Genomic DNA, 24,768 nt, shown 5'->3' with positions numbered 1-24,768 from the left:
AAAGATGCTAAGGCCCTAAGCTGGATTCCCATACTAGACAGAATTCTGAGACCAGTGATTAGTAATCTCCAAATGTATGCCCTATGTCTTAATAGAGATCTGGCAAAATTATTTAAATATTATATTTATAATCAATCTTTACATTGCCACAAAGACAAAAATCACAAATTGAAGCATGTGTTTTAATAACATCTAATAAAGCAAACAAATAGAAAACTACACTTAAGTATTTGTAATTTTAGTCAATAAAGATTCTAAACACCAAAGTGCGAAAGAGGATAACTTGGCATGCTATACTGACCGAGAAAGACTACAAGAAACAGGCATGTCTCCACTCCAGTCAATTGGTCCATTTTCTGCTTTCTGTACTCCAGATATTGCACCAGAAGGCTTTCCAGTAATTATTTTATACCTTGGGAGGAATAAAATCAGAATAAAATAAGCAGTTAATTATGGCATAGTCTATCAATAGGCTTTGCAAAAGTATTTCCTCAGGTGCACCTACAATTATCTACTAGACGAAACTTTGTGATTGATGTTCACAGGATCCATAAAACAATCAAAATAGTTTGAATCTGACTGACTGAAGTGGAATAGTGGTTGTACGATTATTAATAGTGGTTGTACGATTATTCTGAGTGCCATATAACAGCATCTTGATGTTCACAACAAAAATATTAATTTTTCCATCTGAAAAAATCGAGCAAACACAAAAAAAGTTACGTTACAGAATGTCTCTAGACCATGAAAACATCATCTAAATCTCGTTTACCCTTATTATTCAAAGGCACAGTCAAGTGGACTATGAAATTACTGCAGAATGAACAACAGCATTTTAAAAAAAAAGATAAAACTATACATAGCACAGTATCTGAAAGATTCTTTGCATATTGCAAAACTACATACACATTCAGGAATAGGTGTGTGCACCAAAATTGAAAGTCAAATTTAATTTGATTCTTGATGAAGGTGATAAAAATAAAGATGAACTGAAGAAAGAGCTAGATGGGAAAGCAAAAGAATACTATGAGGATGTAGCAAGTCAACGAAAGCAACCTTTTAGGTTTCAACACTTTCCTAAACAAAACCTGAAAGTAGGAGAGAAATAAGAACTTCGTACCTTCAAGAATACTTTTACCCAGATGAAAAGGTAAAACATAATATGGCAGAATCTTATATAAGTTTATAGACATTATTTCTGGCATAATTTTCTTTTTGTTAAATGTCTATATAAATGTACTGAGCAAATCAAAATATTCTTTAAAAAAGTAGAACAAACCAGTACAACTGATTTGGACTGCTTGCTGCTTCTTCAGCAAAGGCAGTCAGGATTTCTGCCTTAAGGGATTTTTCAGGAAAGAAGGAAATTAATGTGAAAAAAAGTTACACTCACATGAGAAGAATCTGACTATGGAGGAATAAGTAGAGATATGTGAGATTAATGCAAGAAAAGAGAAGTGAATAAAACGAATGGCAGAATTCTTAAGGGAATGCTTAAAAATTCTTGAAAAAGCTTAACCAATTTTGATAAGATTCATATAATAAACATATTCATAACATGTAATTGATATGCAAAGGAATCAACACTGCTATAATGTGAGATAAATGCATCATTCCTTAGGAAAGTAAAACAGTCATTATACTACTTCAAGCAACTCTGAATACTCATTAGTATCAGTGTTCATAAAAAATTTAAGTTTCTGTGCAAATAAAGAAATAAATTCTTCCAATGGTGTGTTTGCCCACATGGTGGTCAGACAAAATCATCGGGTATTTCTAAATGTTTATGAGTCATGTTTCCTTTATTAGGGAACTTTTATTTAATCTATTTTTAGAGCAGCAAGATATGCTGATATTGCTTTAAAACACATCTATGACAATCAAACCATCATTAACTGTTAGGCACAATTCATCTAATGAGAAAACACAAAATGATGCTTAGCCTTCACTAATTAAGAGATTTTATAAAAAGGGCATCGCTGTAAAGCAGGCTCAAGATGACGCTACACCAAAATCGTTTGTACAGAAATAGCTGTCTTCTTCCCATGAATATGTGCGCTGTCCTTGCTGGAAAATATTTAGATACCCAGGTTTTAGCAAAAGTCATAGCATCCGCTGAATTTGTTTTACTTCCTTAAACCAACAAAAGGAATAATATACTTCCTCTCTCAATTTTCTGAGATGAGATTCAAGATTACGTTTTTACAGTTGTGATTATTAAGTTATGTTTACTTATAAAAGGCTGAGTCAAATATATAAAGGTCTGAGAGAAATGTTGTGATCGAAAAGAATGGTTGGACACATTACGCTGTCAGTGATATAGTGTCACAAATCATTCACTAAACAGCATTCATAACCTCATAGTTTTATGTGTTTATGGGTTGGCTGTTTCTCATGAAGCAAAGTCATTCACTAATTTCTTTCAAAGTAAAAAGATGTGTAGTCAATGTATGGATAAATTTTATAATAGATTTCACATCCAGAACTCCATCTCTTTTCCTCCATTACTGATTTGCAAAAGTGATTTTACACACAGTGATTCTTTCCTAATAATTAAGGCAGTACATAAATGTATAATGTACTAGCAAAATGCATTCAGTCTTTGTAGTGAAACTGCAACACTAGGAAAAAATTTAGTATTATGTTAAATGTTATTTTGAAATGGTAAAAGAAATCAGATTAGTTCAGGGTAAGAATTGTATTTCTTTTAGATACAGTAATGGTTCTAGTAATCCACAGATGTACTATTTTTTTTCAGTTATATGAAGGAAAAACCTCAGTAAGTAAGAGAAATAAACAGTGTACTGAAATAAAATCCAGAAAGCAATATATTTTTAATGATGTACCAAAGACTGGATAACATTTATACTTTGTATATAAGATATTTAAATACAATATGAGAAACTATACCTATACTTTTATAAGGCTGCATTCTTATTAAAAACCAAATAGCTTGAAATATCAAAAATGATGACCAAATCGATTTTCATTTGCATATGCCTCTAACATTTGATGAAACAAAGTAAGATAAATACATTTTAAAAACTGTTTCGGATTTTAGATAGAGAAACCACTTACATTACTTCCTTATTCCTACGTGGCCCTTCAAATGGTCTAAATGGCAGTGATCCAGTAGCTGCGTGGTAAAATGTTACCCCAATGCTCCAAAGATCAACTGTTGCTCCATATTTCTTCTGATGATCTTTTCTTAGCACTGCTCTCTCATACATATCAGGATGCTTAAAAAAAGATGAAAAAACTACTAACTTGTGTTCTATAGTAATATATTATACAAAAATTGGTATTCAATAATGCCTAGAAATTCTATCATATTTTCCTAATAATTTCCCAATCTTAAAAGACTATTTCCGGGCTGGCCCGGTGGCTCAGGCAGTTAGAGCTCCATGCTCCTAACTCCGAAGGCTGCTGGTTCGATTCCCACATTGGCCAGTGGGCTCTCAACCACAAGGTTGCCAGTTCAATTCCTCGAGTCCTGCAAGGGTGGTGGGCTTTGCCCCCTGCAACTAAAAATTGAACACAGCACCTTGAGCTGAGCTGCCGCTGAGCTCCCGGATGGCTCAGTTGGTTGGAGTGCGTCCTCTCAACCACAACGTTGCCGGTTCGACTCCCGCAAGGGATGGTGGGCTGCGCCCCCTGCAACTAGCAACGGCAACTGGACCTGGAGCTGAGCTGCGCCCTCCACAACTAAGATTGAAAGGACAACAACTTGAAGCTGAACGGCAACTTCCACAACTAAGATTGAAAGGACAACAACTTGACTTGGAAAAAAGTCCTGGAAGTACACACTGTTCCCCAATAAAGTCCTGTTCCCCTTCCCCCAATAAAATCTTTTTTAAAAAAAAAAGACTATTTTCTATCTTCCCCTCTCCCCTCAAACCTCCAATACCACCACGTTTGACCCTCTGTTTTGATGACCTGACTTCATACTTCAAAGAGGAAATGGAAGCAACCAAAGGATCAACTATCCTTTATGCCTTTTATCAAATACCAATCTACCAGAATTTGTATCCAGACTCCAGTACTACTTTCCGGTTACAATGAAACTGCTCTTATCAAAGGCTAACTTTTCCATCTGTGTTGTGGAGCCCATCATATGGTCTCACCAATTCTGGAAATCAATTCCTGCAACTGTCCCTTTTATTTTATGCATCAACTTCCCCCCCTCTATGGATCATTCCTTCCATATACGCTTTAGTATCTCCATTAAAAAAAAAATACCCTAGGCGGTGGCCATTTAGCTCGGTTGGTTAGAGCACTGTGCTAATAACAACAAGGTTGCTGGTTCGATTCCCACATGGGCCACTATGAGCAGCGCCCTCCTTAAAAAAAAAACTGAAATTAAAAAAAAAATACCCTAAATTGACCACATAACCCCTTCTAGCTACGACCCAATTCTCTGCTTCCCATTATAGCAAAACCTTACAAGATAGCTGTCCACACCTAGAACTGCCTTATCTCCCACTCAGCCCTATTGCGTTAAATGTTATCTGTATCCTTTCACTCCAAAATCTGGAGCTCAAGGCAGGAGTTCACTCCTGCCTTCAGCTCCAGATTCATATATCCTACTGTCTTCTTGAATGTCTAAAAGGTAGCTCAATTCTAACATATCCAAACAGACCCTTAGTCTTCCCACTCAAATGTGCTTCCTTCTAACCTTTATCCTCTTAAGTGAAGAGTACCACCATCTATCTATCCAGTTGCTCACATCCAAAACCTATCAGGCAGCCTTGATTCCTTTCCCTCATCCCTTACGTGCAATCCATCAGAGCAAGTCATCTGGGCTCTAAGATGAAAACTAAATTTTCTAGAATTAATTCGGAGGCCTAGCCTGGCGGGGTTCACTGGGGATCTAGCAACCAGGACGAGCAGCTGGTCTAATGTTAAACACATGTCCTTACGCACAGAAGACACTGCACTACAGTGGCACAGAACAAAGGGGCTTACAGGACATCCTTAACAGTGTACAGATCCAGAGATTATGACGGGCATTATCTTTTGCAGAGAGCCACCAGGGGTCACACATGCTTGGCCTCCTGACATTGCCTTTATGCAAGTTATGCACCAGAACTTGAAGATTCCTAGAAGGTAAAGCTACAAGAGTGTACTCTGGACCAAAGGAGATTAGTCATTAACCAAGGATCCCAAACCAAAACAGTGCCTTATGACACTTTGCTGTGGCCCAAGGCACTGGGAACCAATGCACGGAACACTGCTGGGAGGTGATGCGGTCTATGAATCTGACTCCCAAAGAGACAATCCCTGGACTTTTTTGGAGGTGGGGGTGGGGGTGGGGTGAGCTCTTGGGAAATACATTTCAATGAGAAATCACAAGAGGTGATAAGCACAAGGCGTTTGAAGTGAGTGTCCAAACATGCACACCAGATATATGGGGTCTGAGTGGTTTTGCTGGTTCTGTGGCAGAGCATATAAAATATTAGGTTGGTACAAAAGTAATTGCGGTTTTTACAGTTTTTAATCTTTTAAACCACAATTACTTTTGCACCAACCTAACAACTACTGTCCAAAGAAGCGCTAGCCAGACCTCAGGCCTAGTATCTGGTACTTAGTGTATAAATGGTACTGTGAACAGGCCAACAGTACCCGGATATGCCGGATACCTTCTGGAATACGAGGCCGCTAACCTGGGAAGAAGATACAGCGATTCTACGAGACAAGGAAGGGCACCTCCTCAAAAGGTGCAGTAACATACTACTTAATTGGTACAGTTGGAAGGTATTCCCTAGGCAGTGACTGACTGCTAGTGGCTTGACACATGCTGGTCTGACATGTGTGCCCATGGCTCTCTCCTGAATGTGCTACCTGTGCTTGTCCAGGGCTTGGTTTTCCTGGGCCTGGGCCTCTGCACCTGGAATAGGAGCATAAGAATAGAGCTACTGCAAAGTTCCTAAGTTATATAATTAAGACATCCATCATGTTGAAAATGGTGGAGGAGAGAATATTGGCGTGTTCTTTGGACTTTAACACACAACGGGGAGAAGATTTAACATCTGGCCTGGGAGTTCCAAAATGAGAAGTTTTCATTCAAATATGGAAATATTTCTAGATTTCTGAGCTTCAGGCTATAATGTATCTCATTTTATAACTTCTGGTGCACGTATTACGAAAACAGGGCTGGGCACAACCTGAAATAGGAAAAAGGTTAGAGTAAAATTTCAGCCTAGAGTACAGACTAGACTTGGAGTTCATTTATTTAATGGTTCGTTCTTTCCATTTTAAGTCTGTTGGAGGCAAAAGCTAAACTGTGATTCTAGGAGGATACATGCAAGATTAATAATTGGTAATGGGGGATCAGCCTCATGAAGGCTGGTACAGGACCGCTGTTTGTTTTGGTCATCGGATGGGCTACTGGTATTTAGTAGGCAGAGACCAGAGATAAGAAACATCCTGCCAAATATGGGACAGTTGGGAAAAACAAGCTTCTCGCATCCTGCATGGCTTTTGAAGATCCTGCCAGATACCTGTGCAGATGAGAAGTCTGTTCATAATGATCTAACTCCATTTAAATATAAAGTATTTTTGGAGCTACAAGAATGCAACTATATGTAAATTCACTTTATTTAGTTAGAAACTACCAAGAATTATTCACTGCTTTGGAAAATCATGTCAGCGACACCACCACCACTTGTGATGTGTGACCCACTAACACAACATGCAAATTGTCACTGCACTTGCATTGGAAGTGACGTTACGCATAGATGCGAGCTTCTGATAATGTTTGCCATTGAAGTGCTTCCTAAACTTTTATATCATAAATACCTATGATTTTATTATATTTTCCTTTACATTATTATTAAGATATTATGCTATTCTTTTAATTAGGTATTGATTATACTATCTAAGAATTTCCTTTCAAGATATTGAGGAGAACATTGCAAAACATTTACTATAAAAAGGGGGTGATTGGGGTGGCCGGTTAGCTCAGTTGGTTAAAGTGTGGAGCTAATAACACCAATGTTGCCGGTTCCATCCCCACATGGGCCACTGTGAGCTGCGCCCTCCTTAAAAAAAAAAAAAGGCGGGTGGTGATCATATACAGTTGAAACTACTAGCCTGTATGATCTGGCTGTCCTCTGCTTACTTCTCCAACTCTTACCACCTGCCTCTTCACTCACTAAATTCCAGCCAAGCTGCCATCTTTTCTGTGTCTCAAATGTCCAAGGTCACTCGTTACTAGGCCTTTGCAGTTGCTGTTCCCTCTACTTGTAATGCTCCTTCCCCAAACCTTTGCATGGCTTACTTCTTTTCATCATTTAAGTGTACCTTATTGTCTTCCTAATACTTCAATTATCTGAATTCATCTTATTTACTTGTTTACTTAACTGTCTATTTTCGCCACGAGAATGTGGGTTCCATAAGAGCAAGAATAGTGTACATCTGGTTCACTATTAAAGTCCCAGTGGCTAGAACAGTGCCTGGTATACAGTAGGCACTCCATAAATATTTGTTGGATAAATAAATGTAATCCACTTTAGGTACTCTTATTAAAAATTATTGAAATAATTTATATCTAATAAAATCCATTCATTTAAAAAAATTATTGAACCGTAACTACAGATTAATGTAAGGTTATATATTGATAGAACAATTTAAGACACCTTACTTCATGCCAGACTTAGAATAATCTGAATAAAGCTATAGGGTCAGTTAGACTTTATTCATGTTGTAAGATTACAACCGCAGAATCAAATTGGAAAAACCGTCACAGAATCTAAGACTTTTAAGATAAAACCCAGAGCCATGAACAATTAGTGATAGCTATATACTATAAACTTCCTAATTACGTTAAATATACTTACTTTTAAGTATATTTTCTTAAGTTTCAAACGTCACACAAACATACCTACATACACTATTTCAACCACAGAGCTTTTCTAGCTTTCTAACATTTCAAGTTAGATCTTTTCAAAGGCATATTATTTTTTGTATGTTTCTAACAATGGTCTGCCTTTCAATAACTGACCTCCCTGAATAGAATCTCCTGCCTAAGAATTCTAATGAATTTTGCTCTACAGGGAAAATACTATTATGACAAGCTTCTAATATATTAGCTACTCTGATCCAAAAAAGGGAGTCTTTACCACCTAGATGCTCTGGAGTGAACAGATAGCTTTTTCTTTTAATATAGATCCATAGTATTAGTAAAATTAAAGACTTTAAGAGTGTTATAAAACTTGTAAGACTTTTAACAGAAAAATAACAGAACCCTTAGACACAAGTATCTAATTCCCTTATTACACACCATATTCATTAAAATAGAAAATTTAACCTGTCATAAAAATTACATAACACATTTTATAATTACTTGATCAACTACCCATATTTACAATACATGCAGCTTCTTTAAATAACATTATTAGTGATACATGACTTACCAAATACTCTTCTGTGCCATACAGTGAAACAAACTGCTCATCATCTTCTAATTCTCTAGCTGCCCCAAAATCTGTGAGTTTGTATACAGACTGTCCGTCTTCCCCTATAACACGCATGATATTTCCTGGCTTGATATCACGGTGCACTATGCCGTTCTCTCGGAGATGATTCATTCCACCCACTTCAATAATAAATATAAAACAAAGGAAATTATAATATAGGTATCTATGTGTATACAGGTGCACGTTAAATTCATTGATATAATTAATTCATATTCACTCAATACATACATTGGACTAAAGTCATTTTAATTAAAGAATAGGTAGTATTTATATTTTATATCTCATGTTTGAGTCATAAGGAGTTTTTGAATGATAAGGATCAATTTGGTCTAAGGAAGAGTCCAATCTCTCGCTCTCTTTCTCTCTCTCTCTCTCTCTCTTTTTTTTATTGAACCTTTAAAATTTTATAGGTCTGAGAATCAAAGTTAGTATGTAAATATCCAAACGACTGGAGAATAGTTTAGGTGGAAAAATCAGGGAACATAATTAACCATAGTACCTACATTTAGTGCTTAAATCAGCCCTTAAATATCATTCTGAAAAATCACTTCACTGACTCTCAAGATCAGTTTCATGAATCTTTTCCATACTTTTCCATGTAGGAATTAAAAATATACTCAAAAGGAAGAATACTTAGCAATTTAAATAGTCACAAGTCCTGCCATATTTAAAATAAATGGAATTGGCTCTCATTCAGATAATAAATAAACCTAATTACCAACCCAATCAAAACTTAAACTTTGTAAGTTAGCAGCTAATTTACATATTGAACAATATTTAAACATCAATACCAATGAATATTGTGTATACATTATATTTTTTTTATCCTAATTCAACTATTTGAAAAAAGTAAGGTGAAAAAAGAATGACACAGAGACAAAGAGTAAAAGAGAACACAGAAGACTAAGGACTGAACAAAAACAAACCATTGCCTTGTCTTTGATGATCTATGCATTAAATCCCCCATGTACTCAGTATACTAGAATATTTAACCCTATCCCACCCTATCCCACAGACCAAGACCATTTATAAAGTATGTTTTCATCTCTTAAGTAATCACATACTTATAAGCTACAAATGGCAGAGACCCTAAAACACTAGACTGGTATTAATATATTTTCCTTTGTTTGTGTTTCAATACTTTTGGCACATAGGGGATTACCTATGCTGAGACCATTTAGCCTTCTAGCAAAAATTCTGCTTCAATGCATCAACAGTGGCATGCCAGAGATGCCTAAATTCACAGTAAGGTTTAGGGCTATTTGTTGCCAAAAGCTGTGAACATGCAAGTTGATTAAGTGTTCTCTTTCATGCTCCTGTCTGCCTTATTTCACTGGATAATGAGATAGGCTGCCCTTTCTGTCCATCACTAGAGCAGCTGGAGACAGAATTTGCTACCTGGCAAAACTTTTAAAGAAGGATCTTTCTTCGCAGCAGATAAACCCAGGGATCCAAGATCTGGTTCACTGAAGCCAAGCCGACAGCAATTAAGAACAAGTTGTATTCTTTCTGCTTTTCTGGGTGCGTCTTACAGTGCTCAACTGATGTCTGATTGAAGACCATTTTCAACATCATTATCAAGATTTTTAAAAACAGTAATGCTGTTTTGGGGCGGAGGGGTGGCTCAGTTGGATAGAGCGTGAGCTCTGGGCAACAGGGCTGCTGATTAGATTTACACATGGGCCAGCGATCTACTCCTTCCTTAATTAGAATGAAGACAACAAGCTGTAGCTGAGCTGCCTCTGAGCTCTGGGGCAGCCAGGTGGCTCAGTTGGCTGGAGCGCGTCCTCTCAACCACAAGGCCGCCGGTTGGACTCCCGCACAGGACGCTAGGCTGCGCCCCCGCCAGCCCAACCCCCCACCCAACTAAGATTGAACAGCGACTGGACCTGGAGCCGAGCTGCACCCTCCACAACTAAGACTGAAAGGACAACAACTTGACTTGGAGCTGATGGGTCCAGCAATGGTGACCAGCACACCGACAGCACACTCATGATCCCCAAAAATTGGATGGCGGTCTCAGTCGTGATCCGGCCCCACTGGGCACTGGACTGCCATGCCGTGACTTTGGCCCGGCAGCGGGATACCAGGGCCTTAATGGTGGCCAGGTTGCAGGCGAAGGTGATGGTCAGCACTGAGAGTCCCAGGAAGGCAAAAGTGGAGGCAAAGAAAGGGTTGCCCCAGTTGCGCGAAGAGCTCGTCCCATTGCCTCCTCCCCCGGTGCTAATGAAGCACCACGTCCCGGGCCACTGGATGCTGCACGGGCACACGCCCAGCACCAGCAACAGGGCGAAAGCGAGCACCGCCAGCCACACGCCGAACAGCACCGAGCGGGTGGCGCGCGTCTTCATGTGGCTCGCGTACCAGTGAGGCGCTCGGATGGCCAGCGCCCGCTCGACGGCCATGGCGCTGGTGATGAAGAGCCAGGAGAGCCCAAAGACAGTCATGGTCAGACCAAAGAAAGTGCACAGCCTTCCCGACGGGTCGAGGTGCTCCCAGCGCTGCTTGGACACGTACACGACAACGACCACAGGGCGGGCGAGCAGCTGCCCCACCAGGTCGGTGAGTGCCAGCCAGCCGATGCACAGCAGAAGCTTCTTGCGCTTGCTCTCGCGGCGCCGGTAGCTCCCCGACACCAGCAGTATGGCCAGCGCGTTACCCACGAAGCCGGTGATCAGCATAGTGGTCGGGACGACTACGGACACAGAGCGACAAGCCTCACCGGTCTCCGGGGGACGCGTGCGGTTGCCCGGCGCCTGGGAGGAGCGCTCCGGCGCCCACATGCCCGCGTAGGAGTGGTTGAGGCGGGTGCAGAAAGGAGCGCTCCGGTAGCCCCGGGCCTCCTTCATGCTGGCTTGGAGGTGAGGAGGACGGCGCCGGGCGAACAGCAGCGGGAGCTGGTAGACGGGGGTCAGCCGGCGGTGGAGGTCGGTAGCGACCTGAGCAGGGGCTCGAGTGGGGCTGCGTCCCATGATGCGGGCGCAACCGCCGCCTCACTTTGCTACATGGGTCCCGGCGGCGCCTGGGCTTTCGGACCCCGCAGGCAGCCGCTCCGTCGGCTCGGGGAAGCCTCCAGCTCCCAGGCTCAATCTCTCTTAAATACTATCAGGAAAATGGAGCAAAACGGTCTCAAGCATGTGACTTCCTGAAATACTTTTGGTTATATGCACGTACATGTAGGCAACCTGCCTTCACTTAAGAAAAATATCAAGCTTTCACCAGTTTTATATTTATCTTGGGGGAAAAATGCCACAAAAAAGTAAACTGGCCTCAATACATAAAATAGTAAAAAGAAATAATAGAAAGATGTAGTATCAGACTTGTTTCCATAACATACTTTTCATATGCTTTTCTGAAAACGTCATTTTCTTTTCCTTTTTTTTTTTTTTTTTAAAGGGTGAAGGTGGTTGAAATGAAGCTGTTTTGGCTAAATAACAAGTAGTGTCACTGAGCAAGTTTGAAATATTCGTTTGACAACTGATAGATGAATGTCCAAATATAACATGAAAAAAAGTTTAGGGGTATCAACATTTAATTATGAAAACTCAGGGGCACCAGTATACTTAGGAAGGCATCAAGTATCCATAACTTTTATTTGATTAAACAGGCTGTAACATAGATTGTTTCTCTCTCATTTCATCCTCACCTTAAATGGTCTCCACACTGTTTCTAGTATCAAGTTCAAGAATTCCCAGTAACCTTATACCCTCTTCATCACTGGGTTTTCCTTAGTCCTCAAATATTGACCATTTTCCCCCAAGAAGATACTATTCCCTTTGGTTGACATATACATATTTTAATAACAGTTTTATTGAGATAAAATTCACATATCATAAAATTCATCCTTTTAAAGTATATAATTCAGTAGTTTTTAATATAGTCACAGGCACAGAGAGTACAACCATCACCACTTACCTCAGAACATTTTCATTTTGCCAAAAAAAATCCCAAAACCATTGTAGTCACTCCTCAATCTGCCGTCCCCTCAAACCCCTGGCACCCACTAATCTTTCTGTCTCTCTGGATTTGCCTATTCTGGACATTTCATATAAATGAAATCATATATAAATATGGTGGCATTCTGTGTCTGGCTTCCTTCACTTAGCCGAATTTTTCAAGGTGCACCTATATTACAGTATGTATCCAGTATGTATCACTAACTCATTTCTTTTTATGAACAAATACTATCCCATATGGATATACCACGTTTTGTTTATTCATCAGTTGATGGACACGGGCTGTTTTCATTTTTTGGCTATTATGAATACTGGTGTACAAATTTTTGTGTGGAATGTTTTTAATTATTTTAGGTAAATACCTAGCAATGGAATTTGCTAAGTCATATGGTAATTCTGTGTTTAACCTTTTGAGGAACTGCCAGCCTGTTTTCCTAAGTGGCTGCACCATTTTACATTCCTACCAGCAGTGTATGAGGGCCCCAATTTCTCCACAACCTCACCAACACTTGCTTTTGTTTCGTCTTTTTGATTTTAGCCATCTTAGTGTATATGAGGTGGTATCTCTTTGTGGTTTTCGGTTTTCATTGGCCTAATGACTAATGATCTTGGGCATCTTTTTACGTGCTTGTTGTATATCTACTTCGGAAACATGTCTATCAAATCCTTTGCCCATTTTTAAATTGGATTATTTGTCTTTTTATTGATGAGTTGTCAAGATAAAAATTCCTTATCAGATATATAATTGCAAATATTTTCTCTCATTCTGTGGGCTATCTTTTCATTTATTGATTTCCTTTGAAACACAAACGTTTTCAATATTGATAAAGTCCCATTTATCTATTTTTTTTCCTTTTTGTACTGTGCTTTTTGGAGTCATGTCTAAGAAAGCTTTGCATAAAGGTCTTTGGTTATAAATGTAAAAAATTTATTTTTAAAACATGTCATTAAATTATATACACATATACATAAAATTATATAAACAAACGTACCTACATCCCGCAAAACAATCAAAAATTCAGACTCTGGTAGTCCATAGGCATTAGATGGTTCTTCTAAAACAGTGTATAAACTCCCACATGGACAAAATTCCATAATAAGTACTTTATGTCTTGTGGTTGTCTAAAAAAAACAAAATCAGTGATTGGGACTCAATATAAAAAATAAGTTTTTATCTGCCATTACTTACCTGATCTCATTTAAATATGGGATTTGTTAAATATTTGTTGAGCACACACATATAAGAATTAACACCTTCTAAATTCCTATTAAAATTTAATTTGTTTTTGAAGACATTCAAGCCACAGTGAAAGCTGGCTAAATCTGAACTAGAAAATCACTGCAACAATGTTGTAACCGTTCTTTAAAATTTTTTTTAAATTACTAATACATATAGTACATTTAGGACATCAGGTCTTCTAACAAATCTCTTAAAATATTTGAAGTTTTTCTCATAAAGAGTCTTTTTACTTCAATGAATGGAGTTGTAGCCTTAAAAACAAACAGGCGGCAGAATACCTGAGTGGTCCTTCTCGCAGCAAAGTTATAGTCTGCTCATTTCTATCTGAGCTGCCGATTTTAATGTACCTTTGATTGTAAGATACATCATTAATAACAGCTTTATAGGGATAAAGAAATATTAACAAATTACATACACTTTGATTATAAGACACATGCCATTTCAGAAACTTAAAAATGTGAACGTGTCTTAAAATCCAGTATTGATCTCCAACTTTTTATCCTTTTATAATTTTTTCTACATATCCCCAAAACACTTTTATAAAATATTTTGAATTTCTCTATTGAGTTATAAAGGAAGAAATAATTTTAAAAGGAAAAAACTTTTTTAAAATAATGAAATAATATATGTTGATAGTTGCAATTTGGGAAATACCCATAATTCCATCACCCAGAGAGAATTATGTTAATATTTTGGTACATTTTATTTCAGTTTTTTTATATGTATCAAATCACATTACTGATACCTAACATTATTTACCATACCGTATACATCAAAGATCATACTACATACATGTTTTAAATCCTGATTTTCTCACATAACATTATATATAAGCATGTTCCCAGGTGATAAAAATGTCATTAACTACTGTGTACTGAAGAATTAATTGTACCCAAATAGAAGTTTGGCCTTTGCCCTTGGCTACTGCGAGGTGATTGCTAGGCCTCTGGGATATCCTTCTGCTAGAAGTGTCTTTGTTTCTCTCGGAGAGGTGGCCACATGACGGTCTAACAATGTTACTTATGATGGGGGTTTTAGGACATGCAGATCTGTTGTAACTTCTGGAATAAATGGAGACTAAACCTTGTGGAAAAGGCGGGGAGACTAAGGGTCGGCCATGCAAGCAGTATTTTATCGAGCCCCAATAAAAACTTTCAACACCAAAGGCTCAGGTGAGCTTCCAAGGTTGGCAATATTCTGTGCGTACTGTCAATGCTCAGAGGGGAATGTGTCCCTGTGGATGGAGAAGACTCATATTTAGAACCCTCTCATTCTGCTCTATGGGTCTCTTCCTTTGGCTTCTTCTATAATAATTTGTATCCTTTTGCTATAATAAAACTGTAATTGTAAGTATAGTGCTTTCCTGAATTCCATGAGTCATTCAACATTCTAGCAAATTATCAAATCTGAGGGCAGTTATGGGAAGCCCCTCATTTGTAGCCCGCTGGTCTGAAGTGAAGGTAGCAGTGGGGACTCCTGAACTTGGAACTCGTGTCTGCATGAGCGGTCTCGTGGCAACTATTCTCTCGGACTGTGCAGTTTGCCAAACTCCTCTGTAGCTGGTATCAGAAGTCTTGCATAAACTTGGCAGTCTGGAGGGCTACACTCTTAACCTTGAGTATAGCTAACTACAAATAACCATCCATCACACCTTCTCATTTATTTAACGATTCTTTATTATAAACAGGGCAGCAATGAACTCCTTTGTGTATAAAACTAATTTACATTTCTAATTACTTCTTAAGAAGTAACCACTAAAAGTAAAATCACTATTGTAGGGGGTATAAACTGCCAAACTGGTTTTCAAAAGGTGTGATGTTATTGATTACCCATGTCTAGAGGGATTAAAATAGATTTCTATTTCCACTACTTGTAGGTAATTATCCTAATGACATCCTTAGTTTCAATGTTACCCCGGAATCAATTCTATCTTTCACAACTGGACTTCATATATTAATTTTTGGATTCCTAAGATTGTTATTCTTTTACAAGATTTCCTAAGATTTTTACACTTTTGACTTTTTGCTTGCTTCTTTTATAAATGTCAATTTAACTTCACTTAGTGTGTTTTTTTTTTGTAATAATAATACTGGTAACCAAATTCTATACTCTTTTATTTCTTATACTACTTTTTCTGATTCTATGATACTTTATTTCCATTGTTATAGCTATTCAAGAATCTTTGAGAATAGAATATTTGGTTGTATGAACTCTAATTTTCACCATTTTTTAAAACCGATTGTTCATAAAATATTTTTTTAGATTATTTCTCCTGAATCGTAATAACTAAACAAGACAAGATTAACTAAAACTTGACTACTTACCTCCTCTTCAATAGCAAATAATTTGACAATATTTTTGTGATTGAGTTTTTTTAACACTTCAAATTCTCTCATTTGAACATCTACTGGACGAAGGAAGCTTATGTTATTAAATACTTTGATAGCAAATAAGTCACCAGTTTTCTAAAAAAAGGAGAAAGAGAAAGATTTTATTTACCTATAATATTATAAAGAAGAGTAAAAGGTACCATTAGAACTAGCTATAGCAATTTAGCTTTCTTATAGAATACCCCGAACATTTTTAAGCACAGGTAATTTGCACTAGGACTCCTGAGTTTTTTTTAAAGCTAAAATAAATCAATCAACTGCTCAATATTTCTTTCAAATTGTATGGTTTGAAATGTAGAAAAGACTATTTTCTTTTATATTATAAAGCGTTCAGTATGATACACAAGGCAAAGGTAGACATTTACATAGCAGAAGATAAGAGCTCTAATAGTACCAAATGTGAAAGTACATTTTAGACAAGAAATAGAAAGTGAAACTCACAGGAGTTTGTTCAGGGCCTAATTAATTTTAAACTAATCAGAACAGGAAAAGAGATTGAAAACTGTATTTCACATACGAAATTTTTAGTAAGAATCTCAAAGTAATGCAATTAACACTTCAGAACTATTCCCTAGCAGCAGTCATGTGTCTGTGTGATATGTGCGTGCAGAAATAGGAGTTGGAGAGTAAAGTCCAGGTGGACTATCCCCGTTGGCTTGTCCCCCTGCTGCTTTGTAACTTCACCCAGATGGTCAGGGAGGTTGTTGCTCCACAGACCACCTCTAGGTATTTCCTTCTCTTCCTGATGTCCCTGCAGCACCCCCGCTCTCACTCTCATGGCATGTTGTAGTATCACACACAGAATGACAACACCCAGCTGGAGCTGGGAGGGAATCTTAGAGGTACAACATACTTGCTGAATTTCAGGTAAACATGACATTCTCAAGTTCTTCATATGAACCTTACTTTAAAACTCTCTTCCAGATACGCCCACCTCCTTCCACTCACTCTAAACTGCAAGCTTCTCCTTGGTGGTCAGTCCAGATTTGTTAAATTTAATCTTACTTTTCTCATAATCCAAGGTTGAACCTCCCCAGAGCAAGTGGAAAGATCATCTCCTCTTTTACCTTGGGGTTCAAGCACCCCCTGCCTAAAGCTGTTTCGTGGCCCTCTGGCTGCCAGGACCTCTGTGCCGTTCCTGCTTGGAAGCCCTCTCTACAGTTTCCCACACATTTCTCCTCTTACAGCCAGCCATCACCCTCCTGCCCTCACCTCAGAATCTCATGAGTTTTCTTAAAACCATTTAACTGCTTCATAACCTCACTCTTCAAAATCACTATTTGGAGACCATCATCTATGTGATGTGATCACTCGTCCCTCACTTTCCCCCTCCTCTCACACCAAACACACATTTATTGTTTCCAGAGGAAAAGGTCACTGACTGTTTTCAGACAATATGAAAATTGAACAACTGATCTATAGGTTAATTACAATGTTTTCCCACTTGTTCAGCCAGGTAAGGACACTGCCAAATCTATACTACCCAACAGAGAGATTTTTCTTTAGGATACTTGTCTAAAATTAGGAGAATCCTAACAGGTGTGAGCAGGGAACATAACACAATGTTGGAATGTACCCATCGTGATCAAGGCCTTTTGTTGCCTACATTATACCTGTGAGATTACTGGGACCATTTTCCCTTTATTCAACGGCACATTTATCATTCGCTCTCCCTAAGTCAAAGCACATATGAATATTTAGAGATCTATGTGTACATAAATACAGAAAGTCCTCATTTAACATCGTCAGTAGGCTCTGTGACTTTAAATGAAACGATGTATATAATAAAACCAATTTTACCTAGGATTAATTGAAATAAACGAGAGTTAAGTCCCTCTAGCACCTCATCAACATTGTAACCAAACGACATTAAACAAAACATTATTCGAGGACCTGCTGTGTACACATGTGCAGATCATCACATCCTTCCGACAGCTCTTTACCATGGTTATCACACACATATACACCCATCCACACACATTAGTAGCTAAAGGCAACTAGATGAAAAAAATAAAGATTAAGAAGGTAATATAACTTGAATAACAAATACTAAACGTAGGGACCTGGTCATTCTAAGCAGTAACATACAAGAGTTTAGCTAATACCACTGATAAAATCCTTAATTATTAAGGGCAAGCAGGATTTTGGGCATATAGTTCTAAATCCTTGAAATTGATGTCACTGAGAACAAACATGGTCCCTCAAAACACATCCCTGGGAAGACAATTAGGGACTGAATACTAAACTGAGTCTTAGCAATCTTATGGCTCTCAAATCCTGATTTTAAGCTTTCAAACTACAGTGGGTAAAGTACATTTTTGTTTCCTTTGAAGAACTTCAGGTTGTCTTAGGTTAGTCTAATCTGTCCTCATTCACTCAACAAACATTTACAGAGTGCCTACTGTGTATAGGCACTTACATGCAGGACGATGAGTAAGTAAGGAAAGAGGACCAGAATATATGAAATATTTACTAGGGCCAGGCACTGGAAATACGCCTCACCCAATCTCTATCACAACTGACTACCTGTCACTCCATCAGTTTCCAATTTACATCCCTTCCAAGGTCACCTTGCTACTAAACACAAAACTCTTTGTCAGCAGGAACTGCATATTATTTGTAGTTACATTCACCAGATCCAGCACAGTGTGTGACACATATTAAGTGATTATTAAAGTTTGTTCCGTTAATTTGGGTCACAGGAAGACAGTGAGATGTTCTTAATGCTAAATCCTGTGTTACCACCCAAGTCTTCTCTTCTTGGCAGTGGGCACAAAACAAAAACAATATCCACCAAGGTTGACCACAATGGACTTGATCAAAGACCCAGAGACCACAATGAACTTGATCAAGAACCCAGAACATGTAGACAATTCTGGAATCGGAGGGAAAACAGTTAAAAGCATCCGTATGACACTTCTGATTCATTCTCTAGGAGCCACAAAGGCTGTTTTTAGTCATATTCTCTTCCCAGAAGAGGAAATAGCCCCTCATCTATGAATGCTTATCTCATTGTCACTGACAGAACTGACTGGTAACCTCAAGGTGACAGGAAAATATGAAGAAACTCTTCTTTAGTAAAATGCTTAGAGCTCCTGTTTCTGAAAATAAGAATTTAGGAGACTCTAAATATCACTTACTCAAAACAAATTCATAGTGCTGAAAAATTAGTGGATGAGTCTTTTTACTTCACTTCCTTATTTTTCCAGCTTCCTTCCCAGAATAGAAACTTGAATGATCTTAAATATCTTTGTTTTAAAGTATTTTAATTATCTTTAATTTTATCCTCCAATATAGAATCTAACACAAACTATTTTTGGTTCTTGAAGTACCTCTGGGATTTAGCCCTTTTATTTTATTCTCACTTCCAATAACAAGTTCGGATCACCTCATACCAAGACAGAGCCTTTAAACCTGGGCCCCTTGCTGATAATCTCATTTTACTCCAATTCACCTTGTAGGATGCTATTTTACTGGGTGCAAGAAGCCGTAGTACAGAAATGTTGGAACCATCCATGGGTTCCCCTCCAAACTATACACCTGCCTCCCTCTACTGCCCACCACCACAAACCACTGCCCCACTGAACTTCTGTTAGTGAGATCGCTCACCACCACAGTAGCGCTGGGCTGGGGGAAAAATATCAAAGGCACAACACATCGTTCCCCAATCCCTTTTTTCATCCAACCTCCAATTTTTCTTTGTTTTCCGACACATAACCTCTGCCACCATTGAGGAGCTATCACTGCCTCTGACATAAGCTATGCCTTAAATAACCACAAAAACAGGTATTCTCGAGACAGTAAAATAAAAAACACCAAGTCTCACACTTCAGTACCTGTGCACTTCTCAGAAGAGTACACATAAAATGATAGAAAACCTTCACAGTTTTCTCTGTACCAACCTTATGTCTTCCACGAAAGACATTTGCAGTGGCTCCTTGGCCTAAAATATCAGACAAAAGCCACAAGTGATTAGAAGTGCTCTGCATCTCGGCTTGGTCAGGCAATCCTCTTGTTATACTAAGAGAAAAGAAAAAATTTGCATGTTTGTTTTAAGGAACTAATACATTTAAAAAACAAATGTTAGCTATTTTCAGTCTCAAGCAAGATCACTCATTATTTATAGCAAAATTGAAGTACATACACAGTCCAATGTAAGAATCTAAGTTCCCAGCAATATTAAAGGCTAATGCTGGGTGGGCTCTGAAAAAACATTAACTGATGACATCTTATATGTTCAATTTAATTCACTTATCAAAAGGCTGAAAAAAATGTATTTCCCTTCTAATTTTGTCTTTGTCAATAAGAGTGCAACTGGGCACTTCTTCAAAGGTTTTGAAAGATTACTCAAAGATGAATTTTACTTAAAGTGTTCCAAAATAAAGTAGTAATGCAAAATATAACAGAAATATAGCAAAAATTACTTTGTTTCCTTGAAGGGCAGGACAACACTAATGAAAACAACTGTTGCCAGTGCACAACACCTCCATAACTTAAAAATTTTATCTATACAGAGCCTAACAGTCACAATGGAAAGGTACAAAAATCATTCTTCCTGCAAGTTTACTAACTTTCCTGAAATTAATTTAAGGATAGTTTCTCCAACCTCCAACTATGTAAATATAGACATACCAAGTGTATATCACCAAGTCTTAAAAACATAAGCAGAGGGAAGCTCTGCATGTGTGGGGGCTCAAAAGGTATATGGAAAATCTCCGTTCCTTCTGCTCAATTTTGCTGTGAACCCAACACTGCTCTAAAAAATAAAGTCTATTAAAAGAAAAAAACATCATCCCTTTTTAATATTAAAATAGAGCATCACCCGCTTTTAATACTGTCCTGTAATACTGAAAAGCTATACAACTATAAGGATATTAAAAATTGAGTCCCATGTTGGAATAAAAACGAGATATGCTGAACAGCATAAACACTAGTTTCACTAAGCCACCTTAAATCTGCTGAAATATCAGATTGAAACAGATCTTAATATTTCTTTGTTGTTAGAACAGAATAGGTATTCAGTGATGAATTAATGACTGCCAATAGGCCAAGCAGGATTAGGAATTTAAAGAATGGCCAGGGGTCTAAATTTCAGCACTCTTTGATATACTAAAATATATTTATATAATTTTACCAGTCATCTAAATTAGATAAAGAATGTTACATACAGCAATTTACTGGAAATAAGCAATAAAAATAAGATTCCCTTTTCACAAATAAGGAACACACATCTGTCAGGCAATAATTATAAACTTCTCGAATATCTTTTCAATAATATTTTCAAATATTTTACTATAATGAAAAACCTTCCCTAATTAATGTAACTATAAATAGCAAATAGTGTCATTAGGTACCTATATGTACCTAGTGGATAATATAAAACACATTTGTCAACTAATTTATCTGCTCTCTATATGTAGATCTAAAATTACCTTTTCACAATGATTAAAGGGTATAATGTCTTTTGAAACTACCTTCCAAATAACCCACTATAACAACATGCTAAAACATGAGTGCACATCCATAAGCATCTTGCTATGTAAATCTTCCCAGAATTTTGACACAGTAAGGCAGGCACTGAACAAGTACGTTACTGGTCACCCTGCCTTACGTCTACTTCCTTACACTGTCCAAAACGAAAGTTACCGTTTATCCATACATTAAAATAGGTCTGGCGAGACGGCAAATGGACAAAGTTTTAGGATTTCCAAACTCTACTACTATGCGAATCATTTCTGAAACAGATATATTCAGCGTTCTAGAGTGAAAACAGTAGGTCTCTGGTTATGCATTTGACAATTACTGGGAAGAACGTGGTTTGAGGCCACCTACTGAAAATACCGGGGAAGCGGACCGGAAAACAAACACAAAAAGCATTTCCCCAAAGGACACGTTTAGGAACTTGCATTGTATTTATTAAAGACTTCTTCAGCTTCTAGCTTCCCGTGAATCAACCCTCGCTTGGTATCTTCACTAAAACCTTAAGGAAACGTCCCCTTTTAACCCTCTGAAACAAAAAACAACAAACAACCCATTAAAAACTGCCGATCTGGTGTCTACGCTCGGCAAGAAGGGTAGAACGTGGCCAGTCTAACTCCAACAGAAAGCGGGGCATCGCGTCTCTCCCGGGCGGCCAGGGCCCAGGCTCGGTCACAAACACATCCTCTTTCTTCGTGCCCAACGTCGCTACACCCGAGAGGGCCCCGGTCAGAGGGCCGGGAGTCGAGATGGAGGGCACAGGGCCCACGCGACCATCCCACCCGGCTACGGACACCCCAGACCCCGGGAGGCGGTGTCCGGCCAGCCTGGGGTCCGCGGAGGGCTCGGCCTCCGGTTGTGGGGTTTCTCGGGTCGCCCGCCCCGCCCCCGCTCTGACTCAGCATTCCAGTGTCCCACAGTGGGCAGGAGCGTTCCTCGCGGGCCCGTGCCGGGCTCTGCTGCCCCAGCCCCACGCAGCTCCGGTCCCTCCGGCCGCGTCCGCCCCACTCACCGCGCCCGATCTCCGCCGCGCCACCGCCAGCGGGCTCCCGCCGCCTCCCAGCGCCTCAGAACACTTCCGGCTTCGCAAGCCCTGGCCAGGGGCCACGTGACCGACGGCCGGCGCTCGCGGGTGCGCGTGCGCACACCCCGGAGTCCGGCCCGGGCCCTGGGTACTCGCCCACCCTCTGTACCGAGGGGCAGGGAGGCTGCGGGGGGTGCCTGATGTCCGATGCCGTCCACACCCTCTGCCTGACCCCTCCGCTTCCGAGGGTGAAGCCATGGAGCCAAGCGCAGTGAGCGCAAAGATTCGGATTCCAACTGCAAACCCCGCCGCGTCCCGGAGAGCCTAAGGCAGAGTGCGGAGTGTGGCGATAGTGGGACAGACAGACCTGCAACGCGTGATTACAAACGTTCACATCACAGGTGTGCAGAACGCTGGATGCGTGAGGGGCTATCGTTGGGGAATATCGTAGTCTAAAGGGATAGATTTGTATGTTTTAAAGACCACGTTGGCTGCAGTGGAGCCAGGATATCGCCTCTGAATAATTGAGCCGTGTAAGTTTTAATGTAAATAAACTCAATTCCCTGTTTTTAAGCGGTGTTTTGGAAAATGGCAATATTGGAGAGCTTAAGGACTAACATCAGGTACAGCAATATTCATGCCGCCAAGATACCAGGGGCTCCGTACTCCCTGGTGTTCCCTTCTGCCCACTGGCAAGCATTGCAGCCTTCTCTGCATGAGTCCAGACAACTGCCGATCGAGGGCTCAATTTCTGGGGGCGGGAGAGGAAGGAGAGGTCTTCCCAAATGAGAACTACAATGAAATTGGAAACCATGGCAGAGTGGTTAAGAGCACAGGCTTTCAAATGGAACAGACTTGGGGTTACAGTTCCAGCTCTCTCTGCCAAGTACTGAACTTGAAACATGTTTTTGTTGTTGTTGTTGTTTACCGCTGTTTTACGCACGATGGAGATAACAAAAGCCCACTGTATGCATCTTTACAAAGGAAGGTACTTTATTAGACTTAAACAGTTTAAGTGACGGAATTATCCCAACAACAATTATATTCACTGCTTACAATTCCAACCAGTTTCAGTTCTCCCGTATCTAATGCCAAGAGGACCTGTCAAAGTTTCTTAGAACAGTAAAACCCACAGCTCAGTTACATGGGAGAAGTGATTAGCTGAGCCCAAGGACTTGATTCACTATTTACCACATTATAACTGGTACACATTGAAAACTTAAGGTCAAGCTACTTGTAAACCAAATAGTGTTAGCATTTATTTTAGGATTTAAATAAACTGTTAGGCACAGAACTAAACCAGGCATCATAAAACCCTTGTGTTTCCACAGTCAAGTCACACAAATCTGTCTTTTGCCTCAATGTTATTTCAACGGTTAACAGGTGAGATTCACCCTTGTGACAATTATTTGCTTGCTTTTGGGAACTAAGTAGAATACAAATATGGTAATTCATGATGGAACAGTTTCATAATTGCTATGGTACTAAGTAAAGTGCTTTGGGCAACTTCAGGGAATGAAGAATTATTATACATGATTACATAACATGAGTTTAGTTTCTATTACAGACTCTTTAATTTCCATGTCTTGATTTCTATTAGCTCTAAACACGTGAATCTTTTGAAAGGCTTTACAGTGCCAGAGGGAAAGGAAGAAGTGAAAGAAGGTGTCACCTTTACACATTTGGAATAGTACAGTAACCATATCAAGCCTTCATGTGCAGATACTGTAATAAGCTCTTCATGTTTAACTTTAATTAAATTCTTAGTATGAGGTAGCTACCATTATTTCTCCCATTCTGTAGATGGGGAATTTGTGCAGGGAGTAGTTATTTAACTTGCTCAAGGCTCTAAAACCAGTTACTGGTAGAACTATTATTTGAACCCACCTATGCTGGATCTGGATGCAGCCTGTGCCCTTAACTACTATGCTATGCTACTCACTAGTATACTGTGAACAATGAGGACTATTGCAATAGGTACATGATCTCTTCCATAGTATAGGAAACTTATCAACAAAGCACTCAGCTTTCACTTATGTAGAATACAACTTTAGGGAGTTTATAGAATACTGAAGACCATAGGGACCATATGGGCCAAAGGTTAAAACAAAACAACACCCCCCCCAAAAAAAAACCTTACTCACTTTTAGAATTTAAATGATTAGAGTAATTCTGCTACTCAGTTTTCTCCCTCCTTTCTTAA

At 39.1% G+C, this 24,768-nt stretch overlaps 2 protein-coding genes across 4 annotated transcripts in view; both read right to left on the bottom strand.

Moving 5' to 3' along the window:
* Positions 1–23,403, bottom strand: part of TBK1 (TANK binding kinase 1) — a 44,790-nt gene extending 21,387 nt beyond the window's left edge. For 2 of the 3 annotated variants that reach the window (XM_033116359.1, XM_033116361.1), the window contains exons 1-7: positions 22,554–23,403; positions 19,966–20,083; positions 15,998–16,138; positions 13,426–13,555; positions 8,415–8,596; positions 3,079–3,239; positions 302–412 (exon numbers count right to left, since the gene is read on the bottom strand). In XM_033116359.1, the coding sequence (XP_032972250.1) occupies positions 302–412; positions 3,079–3,239; positions 8,415–8,596; positions 13,426–13,555; positions 15,998–16,138; positions 19,966–20,052 (812 nt within the window). In that variant the 5' untranslated portion in view covers positions 20,053–20,083; positions 22,554–23,403. Of the gene's footprint in view, positions 1–301; positions 413–3,078; positions 3,240–8,414; positions 8,597–13,425; positions 13,556–15,997; positions 16,139–19,965; positions 20,084–22,094; positions 22,231–22,553 lie in introns of those variants that run through there. The other variant, XM_033116360.1, reaches the window with a different exon arrangement.
* LOC117028151 (prostaglandin E2 receptor EP3 subtype-like) lies at positions 9,888–11,326 on the bottom strand. The gene is made up of 2 exons (XM_033116362.1): positions 10,439–11,326; positions 9,888–10,058 (listed from the first exon to the last, which is right to left on the bottom strand). The coding sequence occupies exons 1-2, from the start codon at positions 11,324–11,326 to the stop codon at positions 9,888–9,890; spliced, it is 1,059 nt and encodes a 352-aa protein (XP_032972253.1).
* Positions 23,404–24,768: the final 1,365 nt, after the last annotated feature.

This window comes from Rhinolophus ferrumequinum, chromosome 10 (assembly GCF_004115265.2).
Source record: "Rhinolophus ferrumequinum isolate MPI-CBG mRhiFer1 chromosome 10, mRhiFer1_v1.p, whole genome shotgun sequence".
In the NCBI taxonomy this organism is placed as follows: Eukaryota; Metazoa; Chordata; class Mammalia; order Chiroptera; family Rhinolophidae; genus Rhinolophus; species Rhinolophus ferrumequinum.
This window is presented reverse-complemented; position numbering and strand designations above follow the sequence as displayed.